The 25,632-nt window shown below is 37.6% G+C and overlaps 1 protein-coding gene across 4 annotated transcripts; it reads right to left on the bottom strand.

The window, feature by feature from the left end:
- Positions 1-10,601: 10,601 nt before the first annotated feature.
- Positions 10,602-25,117, bottom strand: LOC135289409 (programmed cell death 1 ligand 2-like). Of its 4 annotated transcripts, none has more exons than XM_064402976.1 (8): positions 24,983-25,117; positions 23,952-24,197; positions 18,399-18,467; positions 16,692-17,054; positions 15,417-15,698; positions 13,986-14,126; positions 13,194-13,235; positions 10,602-11,121 (listed from the first exon to the last, which is right to left on the bottom strand). In XM_064402976.1, the coding sequence occupies exons 3-8, from the start codon at positions 18,451-18,453 to the stop codon at positions 11,039-11,041; spliced, it is 966 nt and encodes a 321-aa protein (XP_064259046.1). In that variant the 5' UTR covers positions 18,454-18,467; positions 23,952-24,197; positions 24,983-25,117; the 3' UTR covers positions 10,602-11,038. The 4 variants fall into 4 exon arrangements, with proteins under 4 accessions (XP_064259046.1, XP_064259047.1, XP_064259045.1 ...); XM_064402977.1 differs by having other exon boundaries at positions 24,059-24,197; XM_064402975.1 differs by lacking the exon at positions 23,952-24,197 and having other exon boundaries at positions 24,983-25,084.
- Positions 25,118-25,632: the final 515 nt, after the last annotated feature.

The following is a 25,632-nucleotide window of genomic DNA, read 5'->3' as shown; positions in this document are numbered from 1 at the left end:
TGAAGTTTGGCATTTGGTTAGGTACTAAATAAGCAGAAGGGTGAAACTGGTGTGTTTCACTTCTTGAGTAGGCTGTTCCATTGCAGGTGTGTGTTTTCTCACCATTTTATTATTTTTTTCCAAAATCAGTTCATCAGCCAGTATGTATTTTTACTTGGTAAGGGTGAACAAGATTGCCTAAAGGTTAAAAATCATGATGCCCAGAGTGAAAATCTCTGTCATTCTTGTGTTGCCTCTATTTGGAATGCATATCATTCACAAGAAAGGGATTATTTGAAACATCAGCCAGACAGTGGTGCTCTGACTTGGTGTTAGTTATATATGTAAAAATGTTAACAAACACATTGTCTTTTTTGTGTGTGTGTGTGTGTCTTGTCTTGTGGCTATTGGCACATACTGCTTAAGAGAAATTTGAAATATGAAATATGCAGAGAAGGGCAAGAGGAGAGGAGAAGGACTAGACAGCAAATAGGGCTGAAAACCAATTTTACTATCAAATTCCTGACTAAAGATCCCCATTAGAATCCTTTAGTTGTTTGAGGCACAGAGTATGCCAGCACAGCAGTTAAATAACTGCATATCAGCACAGTTTGCTTAGATATTTAACTGTTTTCTTTTCACATCCTCTGGGCTGCTTTAGTCAAACTTTTTTCAGATTTTTAGCAGTGTATTCCCTGTTGGGGTGGTGGACATGATGCAGGAAAGTATCAGTTATTTTTGTCTTTTTTTTTTTTAATAGTACTTGCTTTGTTCTTGCGTTTTGTGGTTTGTTTTTTTTTCCTTTAGTTGGTGAGATCTTATTATGAGATATTTGTTATAATTCTGCATTACTCTGCTTGGCAATAGATCTGACTGTGGTCAGCTGTGCTGATGATTTATTCAGCTGAAAATCACTTGGCTCTGTACTCTGTGATACCTTGTATAACACTATATTTTAATGTCAAGGCTTGCCAGAATGATTGTTCAGTAAAGGCAGAACTGCTGCAAAGAAGGTCTCTAGCACTTGCTATTGCATTATCAGCCCTACCAGTCTTTTGGTCTGCTGACTTGTGAGAAGCAGGAAAATTGCAAAGTCACACTATGTTTCTGTTAGAAGCAGATGTCAGATGACATTTCCTTAAATATAATCAAGTTTATTTTGAAAAAGAGAGAATAGGTCACTAAAGCATGTAACCAATCCTAACTTGAGATAAGATCTGTCAGCAGCATTGTGGTCAGTTCAGCAGAACTTAGCTGTAAGAGAAGCTGGGACAAGGTTTTTTCCTTGATTAATACTTTCAGAAAAAAAAATCTTGAGTGGGTGCAGGGATCATGTCAGCTAAATTTCTGCTCTGAGTTTTCCAAAGCTCTGCTGAGATGTCAAACAGTTCTGAATTTCACAAGGAAAAATGTAGTGCTGCTGTTCAATGAAGAGTAAATGGAAGTTTACTGACTTAACTTTTGTTAACAGATGTTTAGATGTGAGTATAAATAAATATATTTGAGCATAAGTGTTTCTTTATTGCAAAAGAAAGCCCTTTAATATTTAAAAATAGCAATATGCAGGGCACTGGTTAAATACTACAGTTAAAGCAGAAAGAACATGGTTCCTCCAGAAGTAGCTGCTCTAAAAATAGGATTTATGGGAGTCATCCTACTCTAGTACAAAGATGATTGCTATTAAAACTAGGAATGTTGAACGCAGAATGTGTTATAGAAGGCAATGGAGGCTTCTCATTGTTGGATGGCTATGTCTGACAGAGGGCTTTAGCTACCCTGGCCAGCCTCCCTGGTGACCCCAGCAGTGCATCCTCTGCCCATGGGCTCACAAACCGCACCTTAAGTGCATGCCTAGGCAGCCAAGCATTGCCTGAACCAAGCTGTAGGTAGGTCTGTGCCAGCTCTGTCCTGGGCATCCTGATGTGCTGCTTTTCCTGACGGGGCCATTGCTGCATGCTGCACCTGTGTCCAGGCCTGGCTGGCTGTGCCCAGCCAGGTCTCCTGGATGGGTCTTGAACTTGACTCAATCACCTTGACTGAAAAAGGGTTGTTTAGAGATGTGTTACCAACCCCTGTCCTGCTTAACCTCGGTGTTAAGCCCTGCTGGGGAGGATGTGGTGCTGAGGTTGCCTGTCCTCTGTTCCTGGCTCATAGCCCCTCATGGGGCAGCCCTGCTCTTGAAGCTTACTGACAGTCTACCTTGCAAGGATAGTAAAGCTAGTTACATGACGATTGTAATGAAACTTCATAGATAGGACTTTTATTTCTTTGATGTCCTTCAGTCTGCTTTTTTTAAGGTACATACCTTCTCCATCAGTAAAATATATTTGGAAAACCTTTCTAGATTCTCAGATAGCAGATGCTGCTACTTCTCTTAAAAAACACAAAGTCAGCTAATTAAATCCCTTTCTAAGGAAGTTCTTACTTCTTGTGAAATAGATCAGATGACAAATAGCAAGATTCAGTACAAAAAATTAGTCCCTTTCTCAAGTCTTCTTAGGAGAACTCACACCAAAGAGAGAAAATGGGGCCAAAATAGACCACCTTGTTCCTTCTGAAAGCAGCCATCCGAGTTCTCTATGCAGTTACTCTTTTTCAGAAACATACTCAGCTATTTTCCTGCTACTTTTACCTGCAAGTGTTTCCCAAAGTTCAAATAAATATAGTAGTGTGAGGGTGGGGTGTATGGCCTGCTCTTTGGGCAGACACTTTATGAAAGCAGGTAAGAACATCCCTGCCTTCAAAGACATTTGCTGTAGTATAGTCTGCTGTACGTCAGTGTGCTTCTGTAAATATATCAAAATGCAGCTTGCAGCACTGAGATCTACAGGTACCAGGTTTCGGAGGAAAGCAAGTATAGTCTTATCATGTCCTAGCTTACCAAAAGCCAGAGGAAAACCTCTCTTTTCCTGAAGAAAAGTGGATTTTTAGAAGGCATTGTAGCCTATTCAAAGACTACTAAAAAGAACAGTTCAACTTAAGTGTAATGAAGTGAAAAATTCTAATAATTACACTGAAAAGACAAGCCAGATTCCCTAGCTCGTTTGTTTCTCTTATCTTCTTATAGCTTTTTGGATGCTATGGCTTTTTTGATGGAAAATTAACAATTTCAATAATGTCAGGGGTGTTCATAGCCACTAGGACATTTACTTCATGTCTGTGCAAGATGAGAACTGTTTTTAATGTCTAGTAAGTTCTCAGCATGTATCAAAACGGTGTACATGTTCTCCTGGGTAAATCCCAGGTTTGAACAAGTGTCTCTTCAAGGTCAAAACTTTTTTATTAAAACAGGCAGAGGCCTAGGCTATAAGAGCTTCTGAGCAAGAGCTTAGTAGTGGCTAGCTACAGCTTCTTACTCTTGTTTATTAAAGGTGGTTGTGAATGCAAATAGTTATAGGCAATGCTTACTGGTGGGAAACTGTGTCTCAAAAGTTTCAACTCAGGAAGGCTGGTGTCCTCACAGGTACAGACCTCAGGTTGTGTTAAAAAGGGTTTCTGTGGTCTTCAAAACAGAAGCACAGAATTGGAGAATGGTCTCTTTATTGCCTTGTCCAGGATCCCAGTGTCACAAGACTCAGGTCATAAAATCCCTTTCATAAACATACTGGGGTCTAGCTGTAGATGTTTTGCTCTACCTCTTTCACTGAAAAGCCGCTTCTGATCCTCTGTTCTCTAAAACTCTCAGGAAGTCTAATTGCTACAGTGGATTTAGGATAGAGCCACTTTATACTTTTGTCTCCCTGCCACTGTTGTCTTCTAAACAATTCCTTTCCATCCTGGTGGACTATTTCTCCAATAACCTATGTGAGATAATTCACTTAACAACAATCCTGTCTTCACTTGCATAGGCAGGCAAAATCCAAGGAGTACACAAATACTATGCAAAGGACAATGACAAAAATAAAAACTATGCAGGCTTGGAAACAGGTAGTTTAATTATAAAATATTAAATGAAAAATGAAATAATATATCAAGGAGCATTTTGTAAGTGTAGCCCAGAACTGCAGCTAACTCATATATGCAGTTGTGCTGCTGTTACTGACAGGGTACCCGTCTGGGCAGAATGGAATCTTTGTGCAAGGTTCATCAAGGAGATGCTTCCTTTCAGTGCAGAAACAATATGCATGCTTTCTAAATGCCTTCTTAGAATGGGGTTTTGGTGTGTTGGATCCAATCCTCGCCCCAGACTTGGTCAACTGTTTATTACTTTATATATACTTATTTCTTTAAATTTCTATTATACTTATTATACTTATTCCTTTACAATAAAGAATTACGTAGGTCTACTTGAGCCTTTATATGACTTTGTCCTGAATGATTAAGGATGGCAAACCAAATATATTTATATAAATAAATGTTTTCTTCAAATTGATGGTAATGATTACACTAAAAGATCTTAATCAGAATTACTTGCTACACAATGTAGATAGCTATAAGTACTAGTATAGTGCACTATTTATTGAGGCAACATTGAATCAGTTATATTAATGTTAGCAAAATAATTCAGTAGATATTGATATTGCCCTACTCTACCAAGGATCATGGACACATCTCTGGCTTAGCCATGAGGACTAACCCTGAGGGGTGTGACTATTCAAGGGGGAAGTAACCACATGCATTCTGAGGAGGAATATGTTAGAAGATCTTACCATTACAAAGTGGGACTGGGCTTTTATAGGGTAAGTGACTATCAGCTAAATGTCTCTAGGCCAGCTGTCTCAAGTCAGCAGCTTTAGATAAGTTACCAGTAATATCCCTGATTCCTTTTTCAGGAACCTTGTATCACCATGGCCAGTTTGCCAGGAAACACTGTTTTTCCCCAGAATGTTTTAAGTTCAGAACTGATGAGTCAGGCTAGTTTCAGCATTCTGCAATACCAAAAGCAGTGTGTGCCCTCTCCTCCATCCATCGCTGGTGGGTTTTTCAAATAGGGTGTTATTCAAGCTGGCTTACCCCCACTCTAGGCAGAACATTCTGCTACAGTACCTGAGGCATATCAATTAACGAATGAAGCTCAGAACGTGCAGATCAACAAAAGGTGCATGACTTATGCAACACCTGGCACACAGCAGATATGTAGATAATGACCTTTGACTGGAGAAAATCCTTGGCCTTTTCTGCATGGTACTGGGATCCTGTGTATGTAGTTGATTTTTGTAATCACTTCCTACCATTCTTCACAGCTTTCCATATGCGAGTCAAGAAACTTTTAGCTTCTGCCCATGAGCAATTCTCCTGTCAGGCCAAAATCACAACTAAATATCAATGTTTTAGACAATAACCAGTCACCTGGAAGCACTAGGAGTGTTATATTTTCCCAGTGCATAGTTTGGCTTCCAGAATAATGGTGTCTGCAGTATGAGAGACCAGATAGTCGGCAACAACTAACTGAGCAGAGTTGGCTTGTGCCCTGAACTGGCTTCCACAACATGTCTTGTTCAAATCTACCTCGGCTGAAGCAAGAAAATGCTTCCCAGCCTTGGACTCCTTGTACCCTTTTCTCTGAAGTCTGGAGTACAACTGTACAACTCAGCATTGTGGAAATACTGGGAGTACCCAACCCAACAACTTCCCCCAGTGGAGGTTCTAGGAGGATAGGGGCTCCAACCTTCTGTCCTCTTGCAGCAGTTGTCATAAGCTTTAGTTTTGGAAAACTGAACAACTGTAGAAATGAAGTTTAAGATGTTTTATAAAGGACCCAAACAGTTCTTCATACACTCTAACATAGTGGCAATTAAAACACTGGCGTGAGTAGTCTCTTCTGAAGTTAAACTGTTAAACCTATGTTAAGAGAAGAATTTATGGGACAGTAGAAATCATTCCAAGTCACAACATATACTAATTTTCATACATCTCTGTGAAATTTCATTTAAATAAACTTCACAGATGGGAATTCACAAGATAGTTCATCTCTTAGGTTTGGTGAATTAGAGTCTGTGCCTGGTTTTGAGCATTTAACTAGACCAGAAGCAGGCTCTTTCCCAGTATCTCATCAAGGTCTACCCTCTGTGGCTTGCATTGTACTTCACAGCTCTTTAGGAGCATAAGGTACATGCATAGCAAACATAGAGAAAAATCAAAGACTGCATGGAGGTCTAAAATGTTGCTTCTGCTCAATAAATTTTTCAAAAACTGTCTTGCTTTCTCAGTTTTCTTACCAGTCTAAGGGACATCTGTGCACTAGGACTGCAATATTTTGGGGGTGTACAGAAACATGGCTCAGCAGTTATAACTTCTTATATGGACTAGGAAGTTCTTTGAACCCACAGTGCTTCATCTGACTTTATTATTTTCACAAACAATCTGTGTCCCTCCTGAAAAAAACATTGTTGACCTTCTCCTGTTCCCTATTCTCACCAACAGCTTCTCCTTTCTTAGTGATTTTCTTAGGTTTGTACATCTATTCACTGATACCTAGCCTCTGTTTTGCCGGGTTTGCATAGTTAAGACTGACAATTATCTATTTTACTTCTCTAAGGAGTATGTTCATCATATCACCTGAAAAAAAGTTGATTTCTTACACAAATACTGTTGTCCAGTAGCACAGAAATCCTCTTGCTAGCAATGTTGTGATTAGAACCCCAAATTTCTTATTAGATAGATTCCCCCCCTCACCAGTGAAAGCACCAACTTAACCAGCTGAGACTCAGGTAATCATCTCACCTTACTGCTTGAAAAACAGATGTAAGGAATGAGCTTAAGCCCACTGTGCAAATTTCTATTGCATCATTCTTTATGTAAAGTAGTTTCTAACAGAGACTTTGCATGATAAATGTTTCACTTCTCACTTGGAAAAGCCCATTAAGGAAATGTGCTTGTGAGTAAACAAACATTAGTTGCTGAAAATTGCATTGAAAATAAAACCAAAAGTGGTCTCAGTAGTTCATTAAAGTCAGCTTTTAACAATATTTGCACAGTGCACTTACCTGTTTCAGCTACTTTTTACCATATGACTGCATATTGAGTTTGAGTGAAATAATAACAAGCATTGGCTATAAAAAAGTATTACAGAGTGTGCTTGACATATGGTGAGGAAAACCAGGATATCTTGTTGAACCAGATCGTAGTCATTGATCTAAGGCTATTACTTTAAGGCCACATGTTTATCAGAGTAAAAGGAAAACCCGATCATTACAAAGGATATGGAAGTTAATGTGAGCAACAAGTTTACAGTCAAAGGTCATTTTGGGTTAGAAGGGACTTCTAAGATTGCTTAGTTAATCCTCATCCCCACAGAAAGAAAAGACAAGTTAGACTTATTCCTAACAGTGACTCTTTACTGACTGGATAGAGGTGGTTTGTAAAACCTTTCTCTGTAACTACTTTGTGGAGTAGGTAAGTATTGGTTTTGGTGCTAAACTGAATGGTTCTGTCAGATGAAAGAAGAAATTCTGTAAGAAAAGATGACTGCAGTATTTCTTAAGAAATAATAGGGGTTTCTTGATTCCAAAATTCTAAAAGACATTTCAGTTGCTCCCATAATCAGAATCAGCTGGTGGTTTTGTAGTGTGCAGACTTAAGTCTTGCAAGGCATTTCAATTGGCTGTTAGGAATATCTCTTCCACTTCAGTCTTCTTCCAGATAATTAACCTTCTTGATGTTAGCAGCTGCTTTCAGGCAGGTCTATGGTAATGGGAATCAAGAAGATAGTTTGGGTTTAGGCTGCTGCCATTATGAAAGTGAACTTGGTACAAACAGCTCATCTTCTGCTCTGTGCTCTTAATCACAGACCAAACTGCAACTCACACCTACTGAAAATGTTGCGGTTGTAGAAAAGCTGAAATAAACCTACTGTAAGCCCTTAAAATATCTGGTAGATAGCAGAGGTGCAAAATGAACAGAAATTCTAATCACCCAATTTGCCAGTTGCTCCTGTGCTAAAATGGCAAGTACCTCATTCATACATAGTAAAGCAGGTCAGTGGATTGGAAAAGATTTTCCTTAGCCATACCAGAAAAATTCAATATTGAAAACAAACTCTCTACTTACTTGTGAAAAATGGTCATCATTAAAGTTCAGTGAACTATGTTTTAGGTGACTATAAACCACTGAGTAGATTCTTTGCACATGTTTTCATAAACATTCCACCAACTTCAGTTGAATCCCTACTTTTTTTCCAGTACACTAAGATGCTATTGCTTATGACATGCACCTAATTGAGACAAATGTATGGAGATGAATAGAGGTGGTACATATCAGAAAGGGTAACTGTGTCTTCTTATGCAAGATATCCTCTCTGCCATTCAGAAATGCCAGATGACAATACAAGTAAGTCAAACTCTAAAAATACCTAGTAGTTTTATGGTCTAACACCACCATGACTTGCTGTAAAGCTCAAAACTATAAAAAACCAAACAAAAAGACAACAACACCACCAAACAAAAACCCCCAACAACCTTTTTTTTTTTTTTTTTTTACCCAGCAAACAAACTAAACAACAGCAACAACAACAAAAACCACAGAGAGAACACCCCAGTCAAACAGAATACAAAACCTTCAAAAATTTTGCAGACAGTTTGTATGTGAGAACTCACTTTAGCTGTTTGGAGATAACAGCATGTAAAACAGTAGGTGAAGCAGAAAGAACAGAGACTCATCATATCACACATGTATCACATGCTCAGTGGTTTACAGTAAAAGACAAGTCTTGCATGAACTCATAGACATATGTAGACTGGCCAAGCTGCTGACAAGCTAACTTTCACATACTCAGATGTGACAGCTTCATAAGCATCCAGCGAGAGCTGGTGAAAATAAAAACTCATGAGCAAAAATATGTTTCTAGGTATTCTTATAGCTATTGCAGTAAACAATGTTATTGTTCCATTCATAATGAAATAGAGTGGATAGGGGCATAGGAGTGTTGTGGAAAACTGAGCTGCCTCTGCCTAGGGATGCCAGGTGAAACCTTTCAGTGTACAATCCAGTAATAGGGAAAGCAGGGTAATGTTTGCCATGCCTGTAAAATGGGCAGGAAATGCTACCCACACTTGTTCTTTGTTGCTCACACCAAGACAGCATTTACTCACCAGTATAAAACAATGACAAGATGACTTCCATTTCAGCAAGGAACAATGATAACCACTATAAGCTAATTGCAAAGACTGCAGTATTTATGTTCATGCACATCAATTTCTTTTTATTACTTTCATTTCATCTTCATGTGGAAAAAAATAAATAGAAAAATGCAAAATTAACTCTTTCCAGGAACACAGTGGGTTAGATTTTACCATGGCTGATAGAAGAGCAAGGGCTCATAGTTCCCAGCACAGTACAAATCTGGAACAGAGAGAAATCGCTTGGCCTTATGTACTGACCCTTAAATATTGCTAAATGGTGCAAGCCAGAGCAGTTCCTAAGCTGCTATTCCGTATTAAGCTAACCAATGCTTTAAGAAGCTGCCTCTGATTTTCTGACATGTGCGTGATTTGCCATGTCAGCAAGGACATAGGACATTTCAAGCCTAGTGCAGATTTGTGTCAGCTGAATCCAATGGCTACAAATGGGTAATTAAAGATGCAATACATAGATATTAAATTACAGATGATGTCAGAGAGAGATTAGTTTTTGTCCTCCACAAGTAAAATCAATGGCAGTCCTGCTTTTTAAAATCACCTGTCCTGGTGAAACAAGAGAGGGTGAATGCTGATGTTCTGGTCTCATAGCAGCACTGTAGGTCCACTTTTTGCTGGAATAAATAGCTGCAAAGTGACACTGGAGAAGCAGTTCCCATCCAAATTCAGAGCAAGTGCTATCCAAAAACTTCAATCAGTGGAACTCTTCTAAAAGCAGGATTATAGCAGAAATAGCTTCCATGTGAATACCTTTCTTCAATCTTGTTACATCTATTTTAGTAGAAAACACAGCTTACCATGGCCACTGGTCTTTCAAAACAATATGACAGATCTTACCCAGTGCCCTTGCTTCACTATCTCATGACTGACGAAGAGGCAAAGTTTTTTCATTTTGGATGTTTTTCCAAATCTGGCATTCCAATATTAGGAAGCAGACCAGCCTGGCATAGAAAAGACTCACTTCATCTGAACAAAGGCAAACTTACTGTTTAAAAATAACCAGTGCAGAAATCTGTCTGAGCTTCATTTTCACTTTTGCTTCCAAATTCCTCCTAAAGAAAATTCTGTTGAATAATCAGTCAAATTTGAAACTTTTTTACTGTCATGTAGCATAGTATCACAGTTCATGGTTTTTTACCTGATTTACTTGTGCGGTTTTATATACACATGAAAATTCTCTTATGCCACATAATGTTGATTTATTGCTAATATTGGGTGGGGGTTTTTTTTGGTCTGTCCTTTGCTTTAATTTCAACCTCTTATTGTTCTTGTGATATGAAATATGTTCTAGATGTTGCAATGATACAAGTTATATGAGTGGCTACAATGATGTGAGTGGGTACTTGTGGTAATTCCCAGTTTAATGTGTTAGAAAATTTGGAAATGGGATATGGGCATGTAATGATGTTTCTACCAGAAAGATACTTAAGATAGCATTTACAGCTTTTATTCAAATTCCACAAGATTTTTGACTCCAAGCACAATTCCTGAGACTGGAATAGTTGATAAAGGCATGTAATGATGTTTCTACCAGAAAGATACTTAAGATAGCATTTACAGCTTTTATTCAAATTCCACAAGATTTTTGACTCCAAGCACAATTCCTGAGACTGGAATAGTTGATAAAGGCATTCTTAAACAAAAATCCCTTGAGCAACAGTAAGTTCAAAAGTAAAGTGTATCAAAAGCACTCAGCTGATTCTTAAACAAAAATCCCTTGAGCAACAGTAAGTCCAAAAGTAAAGTGTATCAAAGGCACTCAGCTGACCTCTCCACAGTGTTAAACCACATTTCATGACAGCATAGTTCTCAGTAACTTCAAGAAGATATGGTATCTGAGGAGGCATGGCTTTCAATCGCTGCAGTGCAAATACATCCCCATGAGTTCACTGTTTATCCTAAGGCTAAAGTGCTGTAATTTTCTTTTGAAGTCCCCAAAAACCAATGGTAAAAGTTCAAATTATGGCATGCAAGATGAAGAATTTTCACAGACCTACACTCCCACAGTCTCTTGAAGCTGTGACAGTTGACAAGTATAAAGCCTCAGTCTGAGAGTTAAAATCATCACCTTAAAGAAAGAAAATGCAATAGTATTAGTTTAAAAATCTGCAGTGATTTAAGAAAATAAAAAGCCTGATTTTAACAACCGAGTGGTAAAGAGTGAAAACTCAGTCTCCTGGATCGTGCTGAAGTTACAATTGCTCCTTAAAGCTGTTATAATTTACAAGAATATCTGCTGCAATCTTTTCTGAGGAAAGAATTATCTCTTTTATCTGTAGTGCAAATTCTGAAGTTTCTATTACAGCAAAGCTATCACTCACTTTCAGCCATATAAATGAATAACAAAACTGAAATCTGTTTAGATTACCAATCCATGGAAATGATTGTCAGTAAATATGTGTGTGTGATTAAAAGAGTGCAGAACTGGGACTTCAGTGATGAGTTTAAATGTCCTACATATTCAATTCTGATACAGCTTGAGCTGTAAGTTAAAACTTAGCATTAACAGTCCTTGTTCCTGTAACCAGGACTGTATGGGTCATTTCCAAGGCACTGTGGTAAAGTATCTGTGGCTTTTATGCTTCAACTACCTACTCATCATGGAAAAAAGGTTCTTTCCAGGGTTTCTTAAAAATATCCAATGCTGAGAAATATAAATGTTTGTCATCTGACTTACTGCATGTTGCAAGTAAGACAAAGTTTTTTGTCATTAAAATGAAGAAGTAAAACCACAAAGAGTGGCCTTGTCTCCTTTAATTTCTTCATTTCACTAAGTGCACAGAAGAGGCTACAAAATACAAATACAAAAGAAAAATACAAAAGTAATACAAAAAGCCAGGGGAAGCCAAGCTATGCTCGGACAATATGCACTGGAATGATGTCCAGACATGCACCAACGCTGTTCTCCAGAATGCTGCTTGCCTTGAGCTTGTGTTCATTAGTGCATGACATGATGCCATACACTAAAGTTTCACACTGTCACATGAAAAATAAGAATGAGATTTTGACTGCAGCAAGGTTTCTGGAAGGTGAAAGTGTCTTTCTAAAAATGTTTTTTCAATTGAAATATCTACTGATGGCAGTGGATCAAACACAGTTCAGATGCAAACATGACAATCTGAGATGATTTGGAAATCAGCGAATTCATGCTCTCTTCATCCAGTCTCTAGGTTTCACCTACAAAATTTATTTTTTAAGCTGGTGACTTCTTCATGTCACCAGCTTTTTAGCAGTGAGAAGCATGGGTGGATTCTCAAAGAAATCCTGTCCTTGGAAAAGCCCTGAGTTTCTCTGTTCACTTGGTTATCTGCATCACAGTGTTACTCCATTTGTGCTCCTTGGCAGCCTCAGGGCTGACCTCAATACACAATGTGAGGGTCTGCTTGGACACCAAGGAATTATGGCTAAACTAAGTACCTCTGTACCTAACACTGGCCACAGCCTTTGCCTCACAATGCATTAGCCTGTCAAACTGTTACCTGTAGGTGACAAAATTGATTTATATCAGTAAGTGTATTAAGATTTTCCTTGTCATTGTTTTATCATTTTCCATGGTGGTATTTTTTTATTTTTCAGTTCAATTTTAGTATGGAACAGTTAGATGCATCCTGACAGTTTTTTAGGTATTATCTTCTCTATGAAATGTAAAAGTTTCTGGATGTCTAGGCAAGATTCTCATAGGACAAGAAGTAACATCGGACATGATATAATATTCCAGATAAATGAGGTGTCATTTTATTGGTTGTTAAAACCTGTATCCTGATCCAAAAGTATAACAGACTGTTGCCACAAAAATCTTTATGCTGTCCAAAAAAACCAGCTTTCTATGAGTATCCTTGTCAGCCAAGACTATTAGAATCCCAGGTAGTATACAGAGGTGTGTGCTGAGTGGTGCAAGAAAGCTATTGGTACCTAGTGAAAGGGAACCAGTATTTATAAATTTTTACATTGCTCAAGAGAAGGTCAAATCTTTAGAAACTGCATTTTTAAAAAAACTCAAGAATAAAATAATTTAACCTCAAAACTACCCTATATTCTGATGTAACATTATTTAGGTTTCAATCTACGTATTTTTTAAGATTTTAGATGTAAGAAAGAAAAATCTGTAAATGTAAATTTTAAAAATTGCCTATGACTTACTGTTCTCATCCTTTGCATTAGGGTTCAGTTTTCTCTTCCTGTCTGTTAAAGTAAATATATAAAAATTTAGCTTAAACATTTCTAGATTTGAAAGAAACTGTATTGTAACTAGAACTATCCAACAAATCTTTACATTAAACTGAGCTGTAAGTTATTAAATCATATCAAATAAATAAACTTCTTTTCTTTTACAAAACTCGAATCAAAAACTTTACAAAACTTGAATCAAATTCTGAAATCATAATGTTAAGACTTTTTTCTTGACTATAAATACATATAATCTGGTTTAATGGAGTCCGTTCATGTGCAAGAAAATACTAGAATAAAAGTCTGTTTGCTTTATTGGTTTTGTACTACTGCACGTGCAAACAAGGAAGGAAGTGCTGTGATAGTCCTGTATCACACTTAGTTATAGACCCACAGTGGTGCTGGAAAATAAAAATTCTGTGTAATATACTGTAGCCACAGTGTCTTTGTAGCTATGAAGAAAACACTGCTCAAACTATGCTTTTACAGTCCTCCTTATGCAAGGTAAAGTTTGTTTGTGCTCTGTCCAGAATACTAACTGGTTAGCTTTAAAAATGTATCTTTCCATACACCTTGTCTCGCATAGGTAACACAGTAAGGAAATAAAACCCAACTCAATAAAACCCAAGATCTCCTTTTCTATCCTCTTGTAATCTGGAAATAAAGCGTGACATGTGAGTGTGCCTTATTAAAATTTCTTGAAGGTTGTTCATAGAAAAAAGTAAAGAAATAGTAAAAAGTTTCACTATCTGAAGTAAAATGTACCTTTTTTGGGTTGCTCATTCTTGAATGATTTTCTCTTCTGAAATATTATTAGTGCAGAGAGAAGGACAGCTACAGTCACACATGTGGGGATGATTAAAGATATCAGGAATTTTTGTCCACTATACTGTGTACTCATTAAAGCTGTTAAAAACATTAAAGGAGAATAAATTTATAACTTAAAAAACAGGCATTTTTTATCAAGGTATTGGTTCTGTTTTCTCCAGTCTTGCTCTGACTGAACGAAGGATTTTTAAAATTTATCAACATAGTGATTTACACTTATTAATAATTTGTTCTGAAATATTACTGTGAAAAGCCTCAACAAAAGCCAGTCAAATCTTTTATTTGTATGGCATTTGAGTCTGGCACCATCCTATTGGCATCTGCCTTTGAAATATTTATATATATTGATGAGACCTCCTCTCAGTCTTCTCCAAACTAAACTGTCTCCTCAAAGAGAGATGCTTCAGACCCCTCATCATCCTTGTTCATCATTGCTGAACCCTCCTTCTCGCTCGTGTCCTGAGGAGCCCAGAACTGAGCACAGCAATGGGCACAGCACTCCAGATATGCCCTCACTACTGCTGAGTAAAGGGGCAGGAGCATCTGGCTCAGCCTGCTGGCAATGCTCTTCCTAATGTGCCCTAGGATAACATTAGCTTTCTTGCTGGCTCAGGGAGAGCTTTTTGTCTGCCAGGACTCCTAGGTCCTTCTCTGCAGAACCACTTCACAGAGGTCAGCCCCAGCCTGTGCTGGCATGTGCAGCAATTCCTCCCCAGGTGCAGAACCTTACCCTCAGCTGAACCTCACTAGGTTTCTCTCTGCCCAACCCTCCAGCTAATCAAGGTCCGTGGAATGGCAGCAGAGCCTTCAGGTGGATCAGCTACTGCACCCAGCAGTGTCACCAGGAAACCTTTGTCTGGGTTGTTGATAAATTGAATGAGACTGGACCCAGTATTGATCCTTAGGGAATGCCACTGACAGCAGGCTTCCATCTCGATTCTATTCCTCTGATCATGACCTTCTGGACTCTGTAATTTACCAGTTCTTGATGCTGTTAATCTAACCCACATTTCCTGAGCTTACCCTTGAGGATACTATGGGTGACAGTGTCAAAAGCCTTGCTGAAGTCAAGGTAGACAACTAGATAGAACAATTAAGAAGAAACTATCAGGGAAGATGCCCATGCAGATGAAAAAATTTCCTCTGTATTGGTAAGAAAATAAGGAAATCTATTCTAAAATTAAAATATACAGAAAAATACAGACTGGTTTGCTGGAGTGGAAGCTAGCTGACTTCAAAGACATAAATAATACTGACTTGTACTGTTTATCAAGAATCAATATGACACTGATTTCTAGAACTGAACTCCAGTGATGGAGCATAACACATGATGAACACTGTCATGTACAAGTTCAAGGTCATACGAACCTAAAGGGGAAAAGTGAGCTGAAGTTTCTCCATTCAGTTCTTTGTTCCAGAAGACACACGTGTAGTTTTCTCTCATATTTGGTTTGAATGTCAGGATGGTGGTGACATTGTAGAGGCCATCTGCAGTCAGTGTATAGGTGGTATTTGCAGATCCACTGAGATTGAGGTTCTCATTTTGCCAGAAAACCTCTGCCAGAGGAAAGCCTTCTGACTGGCACATAAAAACAAACTTTTCTTCACCTGGTATTCTCATTACTTGAGTGTTTATTCTCTTGTAAGATGCTGCATGAGAAGTTGTTGAGTGAAATTCTTGTATGCAACAATAGTCATTTTCTCACTTCACTTTCCCTGTTTCCTTTTAATGCTATGTATTGTCTCTGGCTATATCTGTGGAACATGTATTTAAAATGATGAAGGTTGTTTTGTAGAACAATGCAAAATTGATTATTCAATCCTTACCATGCCTACAGCAAAAGAACATACTCCAGTACTTTATATAGGGCAGCAGTTGACACTAAATTTGTGATTTATTAAGACAGAAGAGATAAGTGGAATCTTATGGGACTCTTATTTTCACTTTTAGAATATGCCACTTCCAGAAAACCTGATTTCATAGCTTATAAACAGTGTAATATTTTCATCATATTAGAAAAATATTGACTTTTCATAGGAACTAATGTGGGTCTTGAGAATGTCTGTGTCCATTTTTGCATTTGATAAATATTTTTATTTAAATATCTGGGTGGGAAATTAATTCTGTCTTGCATCACACAAAGATCTGGTCTGTCATAATTTCCATTAACAAATACCTTTATTACTAATGCCCATTTGGCTTCAATGGACACAGAAAATCACATGTCCTTGCTGTTGGAAGTGCAGTCTTAGGGAATCCCCAGCCACTTGGGTCATTGCAGCAGGATTCATAAGTATATCAAAGCATCTCTGAGAAACTTTTTGGAATAACCAGAGGGTGGCCCAACAAGAGGATCAATGGAGAGGAGGGAGGTGATGGCACAGAAGAAGGCTGTAGAAAGAAGGATGGAAGGAAAACAGATGCTGTCCCTTCCCAGCACCAGATGCCCCTGGAGGAGCTCAGCTGTTGAAAGGCTAGCCACTACTAAGACAACTGCTTTGGTTCAGCTGGGAGATGAGTACAAAGTCTTGATGGGACAACTAGCTACAAATTCCTTCAGATTAACCAATTTCTACAAGCCTGTAGGAATGTAGTAGAGACATCTCAATGAATATACAATTACCTTTAATTTAACCACTCACCTCTTACTTCCAAAGCAATGTACTTGTAGTCCACGCCCTGGTAGTCAATGAGACAAAGGTATGATCCTGCATCTGTTATCTTAACATTGGTGATCTGGAGGATGGCTCGTCCCAGCTTCAGTTCACTGTGCAGAAGTGATGCTCTTCCTATGTAATCAGGATGTTGAGATGGATGGAGTGCCTTCCCATTGCGGAATGTGTACACCTCTTTTGATTTCAACGAGCCCTGCCTTTTCTGCTCCCAAACAACAGTCAGGAGTCCTAGATCCACAGAGCCATTCACAGGGAATCTGCATTCCATGGTCACATTGCTCCCATATTCCGCAGTGTAGAGCTGTTGAGGAACTTCAACTGTAAATAAAGCTATGTGAGGAAAAGAGAACAGTTTCATTTGTTTCATCAAAATATGTTCTGATTTTCTTTAAAGCTGGACAAAACTGTGTCAGATAGTGTACAAATAGTATACTGTGTACAGATAGTCAAGAATATATGATTTGACTAAAAGTTATAAGCATTTTTTGTTCATATTCACAATAATATTTTTACCACACAGTAATTATAGCAAATCATTGATATTCTGTATTGATTACAGAATCTGAAAGATGAGGGCAGAATTACCTAGTTTTTGATGGTGGGTTTTGTTTGGTTTTGGGGTTTTTTTTGCATTTTATGAGTAACTTAAAGCTAGGCCAGTGGTTACACAGGGACCATTTTTATCAAACTATGATATGCTCTCTTACAGTCCTAAGACTGTAGTTCAAGCAACAATTAATTGTGGAAATTGTAAATTTAATGTCACTATTGTTCACAAAAAGAAATATCAGTGTTGTTCCTGTGAAACTGGATAAATGTGTATAGCTCAAAATTGCTATGTAGCAATTGCAGTCTCCACAAACCTGGAACCATGTGGGTATCATTTGAGCTCGCATTTTCACAGATACATGCAACAGTATTACAGAAAATATATCAAAATAATCTTAACTATTCACCCAATCCGAAATTAATATTGTTATGAATAGGTTGCCATTTTAAAGTGTACTTGATATGGCAGAGTTATTTCTAATACATCATTCAGTATACTTTGTTACTACTTTCCATATTGGATGTGCTATTTATTGGTTGACAATTCAGGAGCACTTGGAAGTGTTGGCAGAGACATTGCAAAGAGAAGTCTGTGCAACTCTTTAGGCATTCTTTTTGTTTTATATGTCTCTGAAATACTTACAGGGAAACTTTAGCATTGCTAGGTTCTTCTTAGCGATGTTTTTTTTATTCACTGTAATACAGCTGTAGCAAGGGAGAAAATTATGTGAAAAAGTGCAAGCTCCTTTTGGGTTTTAGCCAAGCTGCTTCTGCTACAGGCATGGACAGGGGAACACCAGTGATTTCACTTCACGCCATCGCACACTGAGATTGTTATGCTTCCCAGTGGACATTGGTCACTTTGGTCATTCTCCTTCTCACAGCCATGCCACTGATGCTGGACATCTCAGCTGCCAATACACAATTTGTTAAGGAAGCCTGACTCTGGAAAGTGACAGACACCTATCCTCTGCTCAGTCAGTGTCAGTACCTTCTATAAGATGGAAAGCAGAGGCTCCAGACATTACTGACCATTCCTGCAAGTATTGCTGGAGGTGTTGAAGCCCACATACTAAAAGCTGCATTAGCTCTGCTAGTGGAACTGAAAGGCAGTTTCTCTCTTACCTGAGACCATGGAGAGCTGTGTTTCCAGCAATAGTATTGTGAGGATTTGAAACATTTTCTCAGGTAGATCTGAAATAAAAGAAGAATTGCATTGGAACTTGCAACAATTACCTTCTGCTGAGGCAGATCAGAGCCATGCTAGCATTTAAAATCCATCACAGCTCATAAACAGCAAAAACAGAAACAAACACTAGGCTACTGGCAGAAACAGGGAAAATCTGTATTAGAGAAACTCATGCACACACAAAGAATATTAACCAATGGCAATGAACCAGTGGCAATAAAGAGAAATGAAACATTTCCACAACCTCAGTCATGACATTTTCAGGATCTGTAGCTTGCAGGCAGTTTCAAATAGACTGACAGGGAAATGCTTTTATATTTTTTACTATCCACAAATACTAATCAATTGCAATTGACTTCTCAATCTCAATCTTCTTCAAAATCTACTTGTGTTTGTTCATTAATCTCTCAATGTAGGAGAGATTCATGAACAAACACAAACAGATTTTATAACTGTCTGCACTAACACATGATCCAGACTACAAGATTTTTAACCCTGCTTTTGTTTCAGCTTGGCTTTGCATGGGGTATTTTGCAGTTTCCTATTGCCTTAAACCTAAAGACCAGGCAATACTTGGAATACACTGTGATGCACTGGAAATTTCAGGATGGATAAATTGAAGTTTGCTTCAGAAAGGATTAGAATGAAGACTTACTGCTGCTATTCTTTCACCTTACATATAGCAATGTCTGACGTGTACAAATCACCTTGTATTACTGACAGTAAACCATCAGCCCTGGAATAATGCAAAAGGGTAAAGTACAGTTTTAGAGTGAGTGTATTTGTGTTCCAGTAGCAAGCAAACTATCACATATTTTTCATACTATTGTATACAGATCATCATAACTAAAAAGAGGAAAAATCCCCAAACAACAAAGAAGCACCAGGGGCAAAATTTATAGCAAAACTAATGAGATAATAGAAAAGACAGAAGAATTACTTTGAATAAAGATTGTTAACATGCAGTATAATCTGAAAAATATAGTGTATAAGATGCAGAAATAAGCTACAAGGAAGTAGAGAAGAGAAGGAGCAATTTTAGGCTTCCCCAGAGCTAGACTTACTGGAGGAGGGGTTTAATTTTACTTCCCTATTTTTTTGTGGGCTCAGCTTGAAACATTCTGGTTCCAATTTTCTCAGGTGCTGCATTTCTCTCATTGCTTCTACACTTGAGCTTTCAATCTTGGAAAGTGAGGCTCAAGCCTTAGCAAATTAGCAGCCAAAATTATGGGACTTTTTGATTTGATGTCACAAATAAAGGTTTATATGCAAACTACTGTAAGCAGACTTATTAGATGTAAATGAAAGCTAGTTACCTTTATCAGAGGACGGAGTCCATCACTGTTTAATGCGTGATGAATCATAGCTACTATGGCTGTGTGAGAAAGGAGCTAATAAACACCATCAGTATCTCTATTTTCCAGATGCAGAAGTAAAGACTGTTACTATTTACTACCCTCAGTCTCCTACTATGCTCACTTCTCTACACAGCTTACCTATCAGAAGATTGACAGAAGGGAAAGAACTGAATGAAGAATGAAACAATATTTCACATCAATATTTAGATCCCTGGATTAACCTTATGTGAGACACTTTAGGGATTCTGGTCTCTTTTTATAGTTTAGAGTACATTCAGAATGCAGAGCATGTTTATTTTTAACGCAGGAGATAAGATTTTTTAAAATATGCATATTACTGATAGTAAAAATAAGAAGATAAACAACCTGCCCCAGCAGATAGTCATAATTATATACATATCAAGTAAATCTTGTCTGACCAGAGGGGTTAGTTTTAGGAAAGCATTACACATAATATAAATACACAAAAGAAACCAAACATTAGAACATTTTAACTTGGGATACTGAAAGCAGTCATAGAATGCTTGTGGGAAGCAGGAAGGATCTGTATTAGAAAGATCAAAGATCTCTTAGCACAGATGTGTATTAGAAAGATCAAGGATTTGTCAGCAAGAATCTGTATTAGAAGGCCTCCTTCTTTATTTCCATAATGTCACAAGCAGACAAGAAGTTGTTGTGCAATCTCAGTGCAATTTACCCATGCAACTTCATCATGTGGCTCTGACACACTTCCATAGAAGAGCCTGCACCAGCGTCTGGAAGGTGATTTCTTCTGAGCTTGCATTACTAACCATTCGTGATGTTACAGAAGAGCCCTCATGTTCTCCCTATTTTTCATAAAACATGTCATGCCCTGCTCTTCAACAGTCCTTGTACACAACTGTCTTAACTAATGCTAAGCTTATGCAAACATCTTTTGTTTTTCTGTTAAACAAAAGACCACTTCTAAAATGTATTCATCATATGCCTGTTACAAATTCACAGGGATAAAAGAAGGAACACTCTGCCATAAAAATTAGTACTTAATGCTTCTTGCAGCAAAGTGAGGAATTGAAAATATGTGTCCGAGCACAGTAAGAAGTAGCATGATATTTCAAGAGCAATTCAGATGGAGTCAGTAAATTCATTTCCCAGACCAACCTGCAGAAGAAAAAGCAACTTATCACACAGTGCTCTGTGATTACGAGAGTGAAGTCCAAAAAACCTTGGATAATTGAGGTGGTAAAAAGTATCACATCAAACATCTAAAGATCATCATGGCTTTTTATGAGTTGTAATAGTTTCAATGAAGATTTAGGGCCCAAGACAAAAAGTTTGAACGGGACCACTGAAAACAGAAGTATGACAATGATCAGGGAAAATGAGGAATATAATGTTTTCTTTTTGTGCAGCTTGTTTGCTTTACTGAAAAAGCAAAATAGAAACCCATACTTGACATCGTTGGGCCACAAGCAACATATTCTGGTAAATTTTCTTAGTGAATGCTGACTGAAACCCAGATGGCAATAATAATAAATTGATGTAGTTCTATCAAAGATGGAAATGAGTATTGAACTAAATATTGTTTTCCTCTTCTTGATTCATTCAGTTGATCATGCCTGTGACTTTAGCCCTGGTCCCAGCTCACTTATCCAAGAGGGTTTATAAAACTTGTCTCAAAAAAATGGGTAATTTTTGGCCTTACTTTATATGAAATCTCTAGTGCTTGTCCAAAATCCTTGTGTAAGGAGTGAGAAGGATATTTCTTGTTCCTTTGGAAAATTTAGACTCGGTATTCCCACTTCAAACTGTACAAACTCTATGCTTCATGCAACTATATGATTCAATTTGCAACATAATGTATAGACTTTATTCCATTCTACAGACAGAAGTGAAAAGGTTCTTATCTTGACTGGATGTTATAGAGATGCTCTCAGGAACTGAAACAGATGACAAAATATGAATATCTGCTACATGCTTAAACTGTGCAGCTCTTGATCAAAAGCTTGGGTAGCTCATTTAAGAGCCATGCTTTGTACAGACCTCTTTGGTATGTGTACATTGTTATTTACTGGATCCTATTTTCAGAAAACACTCGTATGTTTTCACCACAGTGCATTGGCAACTGAGGCTGGCATCAGTCTGGTCATAATAGTTAGGATTGATTTGGCATTAGTGTAAACTCTCACAATGTTCATAATGTTAAGTTTACAAGAAGTATTTTAAGCAAAGGAATATGAAGACCACAGAATATTTTGCAATCTACTCCTTTGTAATAACAATTGAAACCCACATCTGAGTAATGTAAATGAAATCCTATTCTTTTCATCCATAAAAGATCATAATGTTTTTCTTAAGTAAAAAAAGCATCTTAGTGTAAGGTCCTCTGGAGCTACCTTTGATTAGTACCTTGCTGTGACTGCTCCTGCACATGGCAGGAGGGTTGGAGTAGATCACCTTTAAAGGTTCCTTCCAACTCAAATCATTCTACAGCTCTGTAGTTCTGTGATTATTCTCAACACCAGTTTAACAAAGGATCCCGAACAAAATCTTTGTGCTGTTCACTAAACAAAACAACCAGAGACAGAGTCACTAATTCAGAGACCTTATAGTGGAATAAATAATGGAAAACTCTTTTCTGGAAACATTGTTTCAACTATTAAAATATTTGTTTTCTAGCAAATGGATGATTTAGAACAGTAGACATTTAGATATTTAGTGTCTACATAATGAAATTTAACAGCATTAAGCAAGAAGAGCTTTGTAGACCTGTAACTTCTACTAGAATAATCAGAACAGTTGGAAAAGCTAAACAAACTTTCAAGCACACTGGCTTTCCTCCAGGTTTAAAGCAGGAGTCTAATCAACACAGAGGTTCACAATAATCTCTCAGATTTCACTCTGGAATATCAAAGTATTAAACGACTAAGGAAGGGGTACTTGGTCCTTTTTATGTTTAATGGCTATGGCAGACAGACCCTTCTTTGAATTGTATTTCCCTGCAGACCAAGGTATCCCATTGGCAGTACTTCTGATGTCATCCTGCTTGGTTTTAGCAGGTATAACACAGGTGTTCTTACAACATAGAAGGAAGTGGGGACATTGAACTCCACGCCTGGGAGCTGGGAGGATGGAAATGTCACCAGGCTGGCCTGTTGGCCTGAGTTCACCTCTGCACAAACTGTCCCGTGCACTTTGCAAACAAGATTTTGCAAGTAGTCTTGCATCCTGAGACATGTTGAGATGGTAGACTTTGTTACGGATTTGAAATACCAATATTGCAGTTGATCTATTCACTCCTACATTCCTACATTCAGTGTTTTTGCTCTGCTGCTGACAGTCTGCAACATTACTGAGCTGAGATCAGCTATGTTTTCTGAATGACTATGCTTTTCCTACTCACTCTTCTTCCACACTCTCTGTCTTATCGTACTGCCAAGCTAGAACCCATACTAAGCACAGGACAGTGCCTTCTGGAAATAATCCAAAATGAAAAACTCATCTTAATGAAAAGCAATCAAGCTGTGTTAATAGGCATCTGACTTGGCTCCATTTGACTCTCCCTGCATGAAATGGAGTATTATGCTCAATTAGTTAGAAAAGAGACTATCTTCTCATGCATCTATGTACACAACAAAAGATTATATGATCCCAGTCATAGTTTCTTTTGTCTCTTTCTGTTACTGAAACTCCCCTGCCTTCTGTACATTTTGCAATTGGAGCAAGTTTTTCAACAGCTTTCCTCTAACACTCTCACATGTGCAAAAAGACATAAATTTTTGACATCTTCATGAAATGGCTAAACTGATTTTACTTTCTGTGAAGGATCCAGTTTAAAGACAAAAGAAACAAACAACTAAAGACAAAAGTTTAGAAATCCTAGGTCATAAAATAAGCAAGAGAATAAACAAAAACAAGCATTAGATCCTCATACAAACTACAGTTGTTCCATATCTCAGAAAGATATCTCTTTCTGATACCATCAGAAAGAAGGTACTTTTTTTCTATTTCAGGTATAAATAATAAAAAATCCTAACCATGCATATTAAAATTTGTTCAAAGGCCATTTCCCCAGCCTGTCCCAGTTTATTTTGTGGACATAATCTCTTGTTCTCAGTCTCTCAAGCCCACCTTATCCAAATGCCATCTCACCTGCTGTTCTTCTTCTGTCTTTTGCTCACTTGTTTCAGTCCTTTGTTGCCCACCTCACCACACTGGCAATTTATTGTTGGGATGATTGGTTTATTCCTGATGTTTACCTGTGACAGCCTATTTGCATCATTTCAGTCTGCTCTCCATCTCCCTTCAGCCTTCAGATGAAGAGATAGAATTTCTCACTTCCTCCTTTGCTCACACTGTCTGTGAATTCTCACTTTCCCTGCATCGCTTAACTGTCACCTGTTGAAAATTTTCCACTGTCAGTTTTTTTGTTCCATGACAAATACAGTCATTGTAATACAGCTGAATTTTTTTTTTTCTATAGATACTAGGATAGAATTGGGGTGAAATTTTGTTACATTTAAAAAGAAGCTGTGTATATCATAGAACCTTTCAGAGCCTTTCAGCTCTTATCAGCATTACTGAATACAGACTGACATTCTGGCAAAATATACACTGCAATTTTTTTTTGTATCTCCAGCCTCTACAGAAAGAAAGAGTTCTCAGAGAGACAAAAGAACTCCTCTTCATAGCTTGTGCTTTTTCTAGGAGGCAGAAGGTGAAAGTTTCCAGGCTTTCTGTATAATCAAAACATGCAGGTAGCATGTTAGTAACAACTAAAAGAATATATAGATACAAATATATATAGAGGTTTTTTTTGTCCATTCAAATCCTCCCTGAAATTCAGGATGAAATATTTACTAAGAGCTACATGCTCATGCATAAGCTGAAGAGGCTCACCAGCACCACTCCTCTGCTTTTGTCTATGAGAGAAGATAGAGTTGTAAGAGAATTTCAGCTTCTAAAAATATCAGAAATTAGAAATTATATGGATCTGCATTTTAGGATCTGGAACTTATCCAGACTTTCATTCAGAATCAGAGTCTGTATCCCAGTAATAATTTGAAAATTAAAAAAATCTTAAGAATAAGTTGTAAAATTTAAGAACATAGGGGAAAAAACGGCAATCCATCAGCCAGAAATACAGGAAACATCAATTTGCATTTTATCAGTGTTATACTCACATGAGATCTTTGTGCAGGTCATTGCAATAATTTGCAAAGATTCTCAAAGCTCTATCCTCTTTGCACAATAGGAACAACCCAACTCTTATGACAGTGTATAACATGCACCAATAGCACAGCTGTAGGCTGATCTTCAGGATTTAAGTCATAAAAAACCTGACTATGTTGAAAGGACACTTCTCAAGATGTTTTTAGTTTCACTTTCCTGCTGAATGTACACTGAGCTCACTTCTCTGCATTGCTGAGAATGTGCGTGCATGCAACAAAATTAGACAAAGCATTCTGTAAAATTTATGTGCTCAAATTCTGCTTTTGAATCTACCCATGATTTTCAGTGGGTTTATAAACATTTAAAGCAGTGTACAGCACTGGCATCTGAACTTGTATTTACTCTGACTGTTGTACATTAGTGAAACTATAAAGTTACATTCTCTTACCTTCATCAGACTAATTTTACAAGAATTCATCAAGAAATTACCTAATATGTGCAGAATCTGATTCCTCTTAATTTTCATCAAAGTTTATGTTATTACCAAAAAAAAAAAATCACTATGAGGCTAATCAAACACTTCAGTGAGGTTGTGAATCTCCGTGCTTACAAACTTTATAGGACAAAACTTGGGCAATTGTTTTTAAGATGTCACTGCTTT

This window comes from Passer domesticus, chromosome Z (genome assembly GCF_036417665.1).
Source record: "Passer domesticus isolate bPasDom1 chromosome Z, bPasDom1.hap1, whole genome shotgun sequence".
NCBI lineage: Eukaryota > Metazoa > Chordata > Aves > Passeriformes > Passeridae > Passer > Passer domesticus.
This window is presented reverse-complemented; position numbering and strand designations above follow the sequence as displayed.

Excerpts from the sequence above, each read along its gene's own strand:
- LOC135289409 (XM_064402975.1), bottom strand. The coding sequence starts at position 25,004 with ATGACCTGCACAAAGATCTCAT. Across the intron at positions 17,055-18,398 it reads ACAGCTCTCCATGGTCTCAG|CTTTATTTACAGTTGAAGTT; the intron begins GTAAGAGAGAAA and ends TTCCTCACATAG. Across the intron at positions 14,127-15,416 it reads AGCTCACTTTTCCCCTTTAG|CTTTAATGAGTACACAGTAT; the intron begins GTTCGTATGACC and ends TGTTTTTAACAG.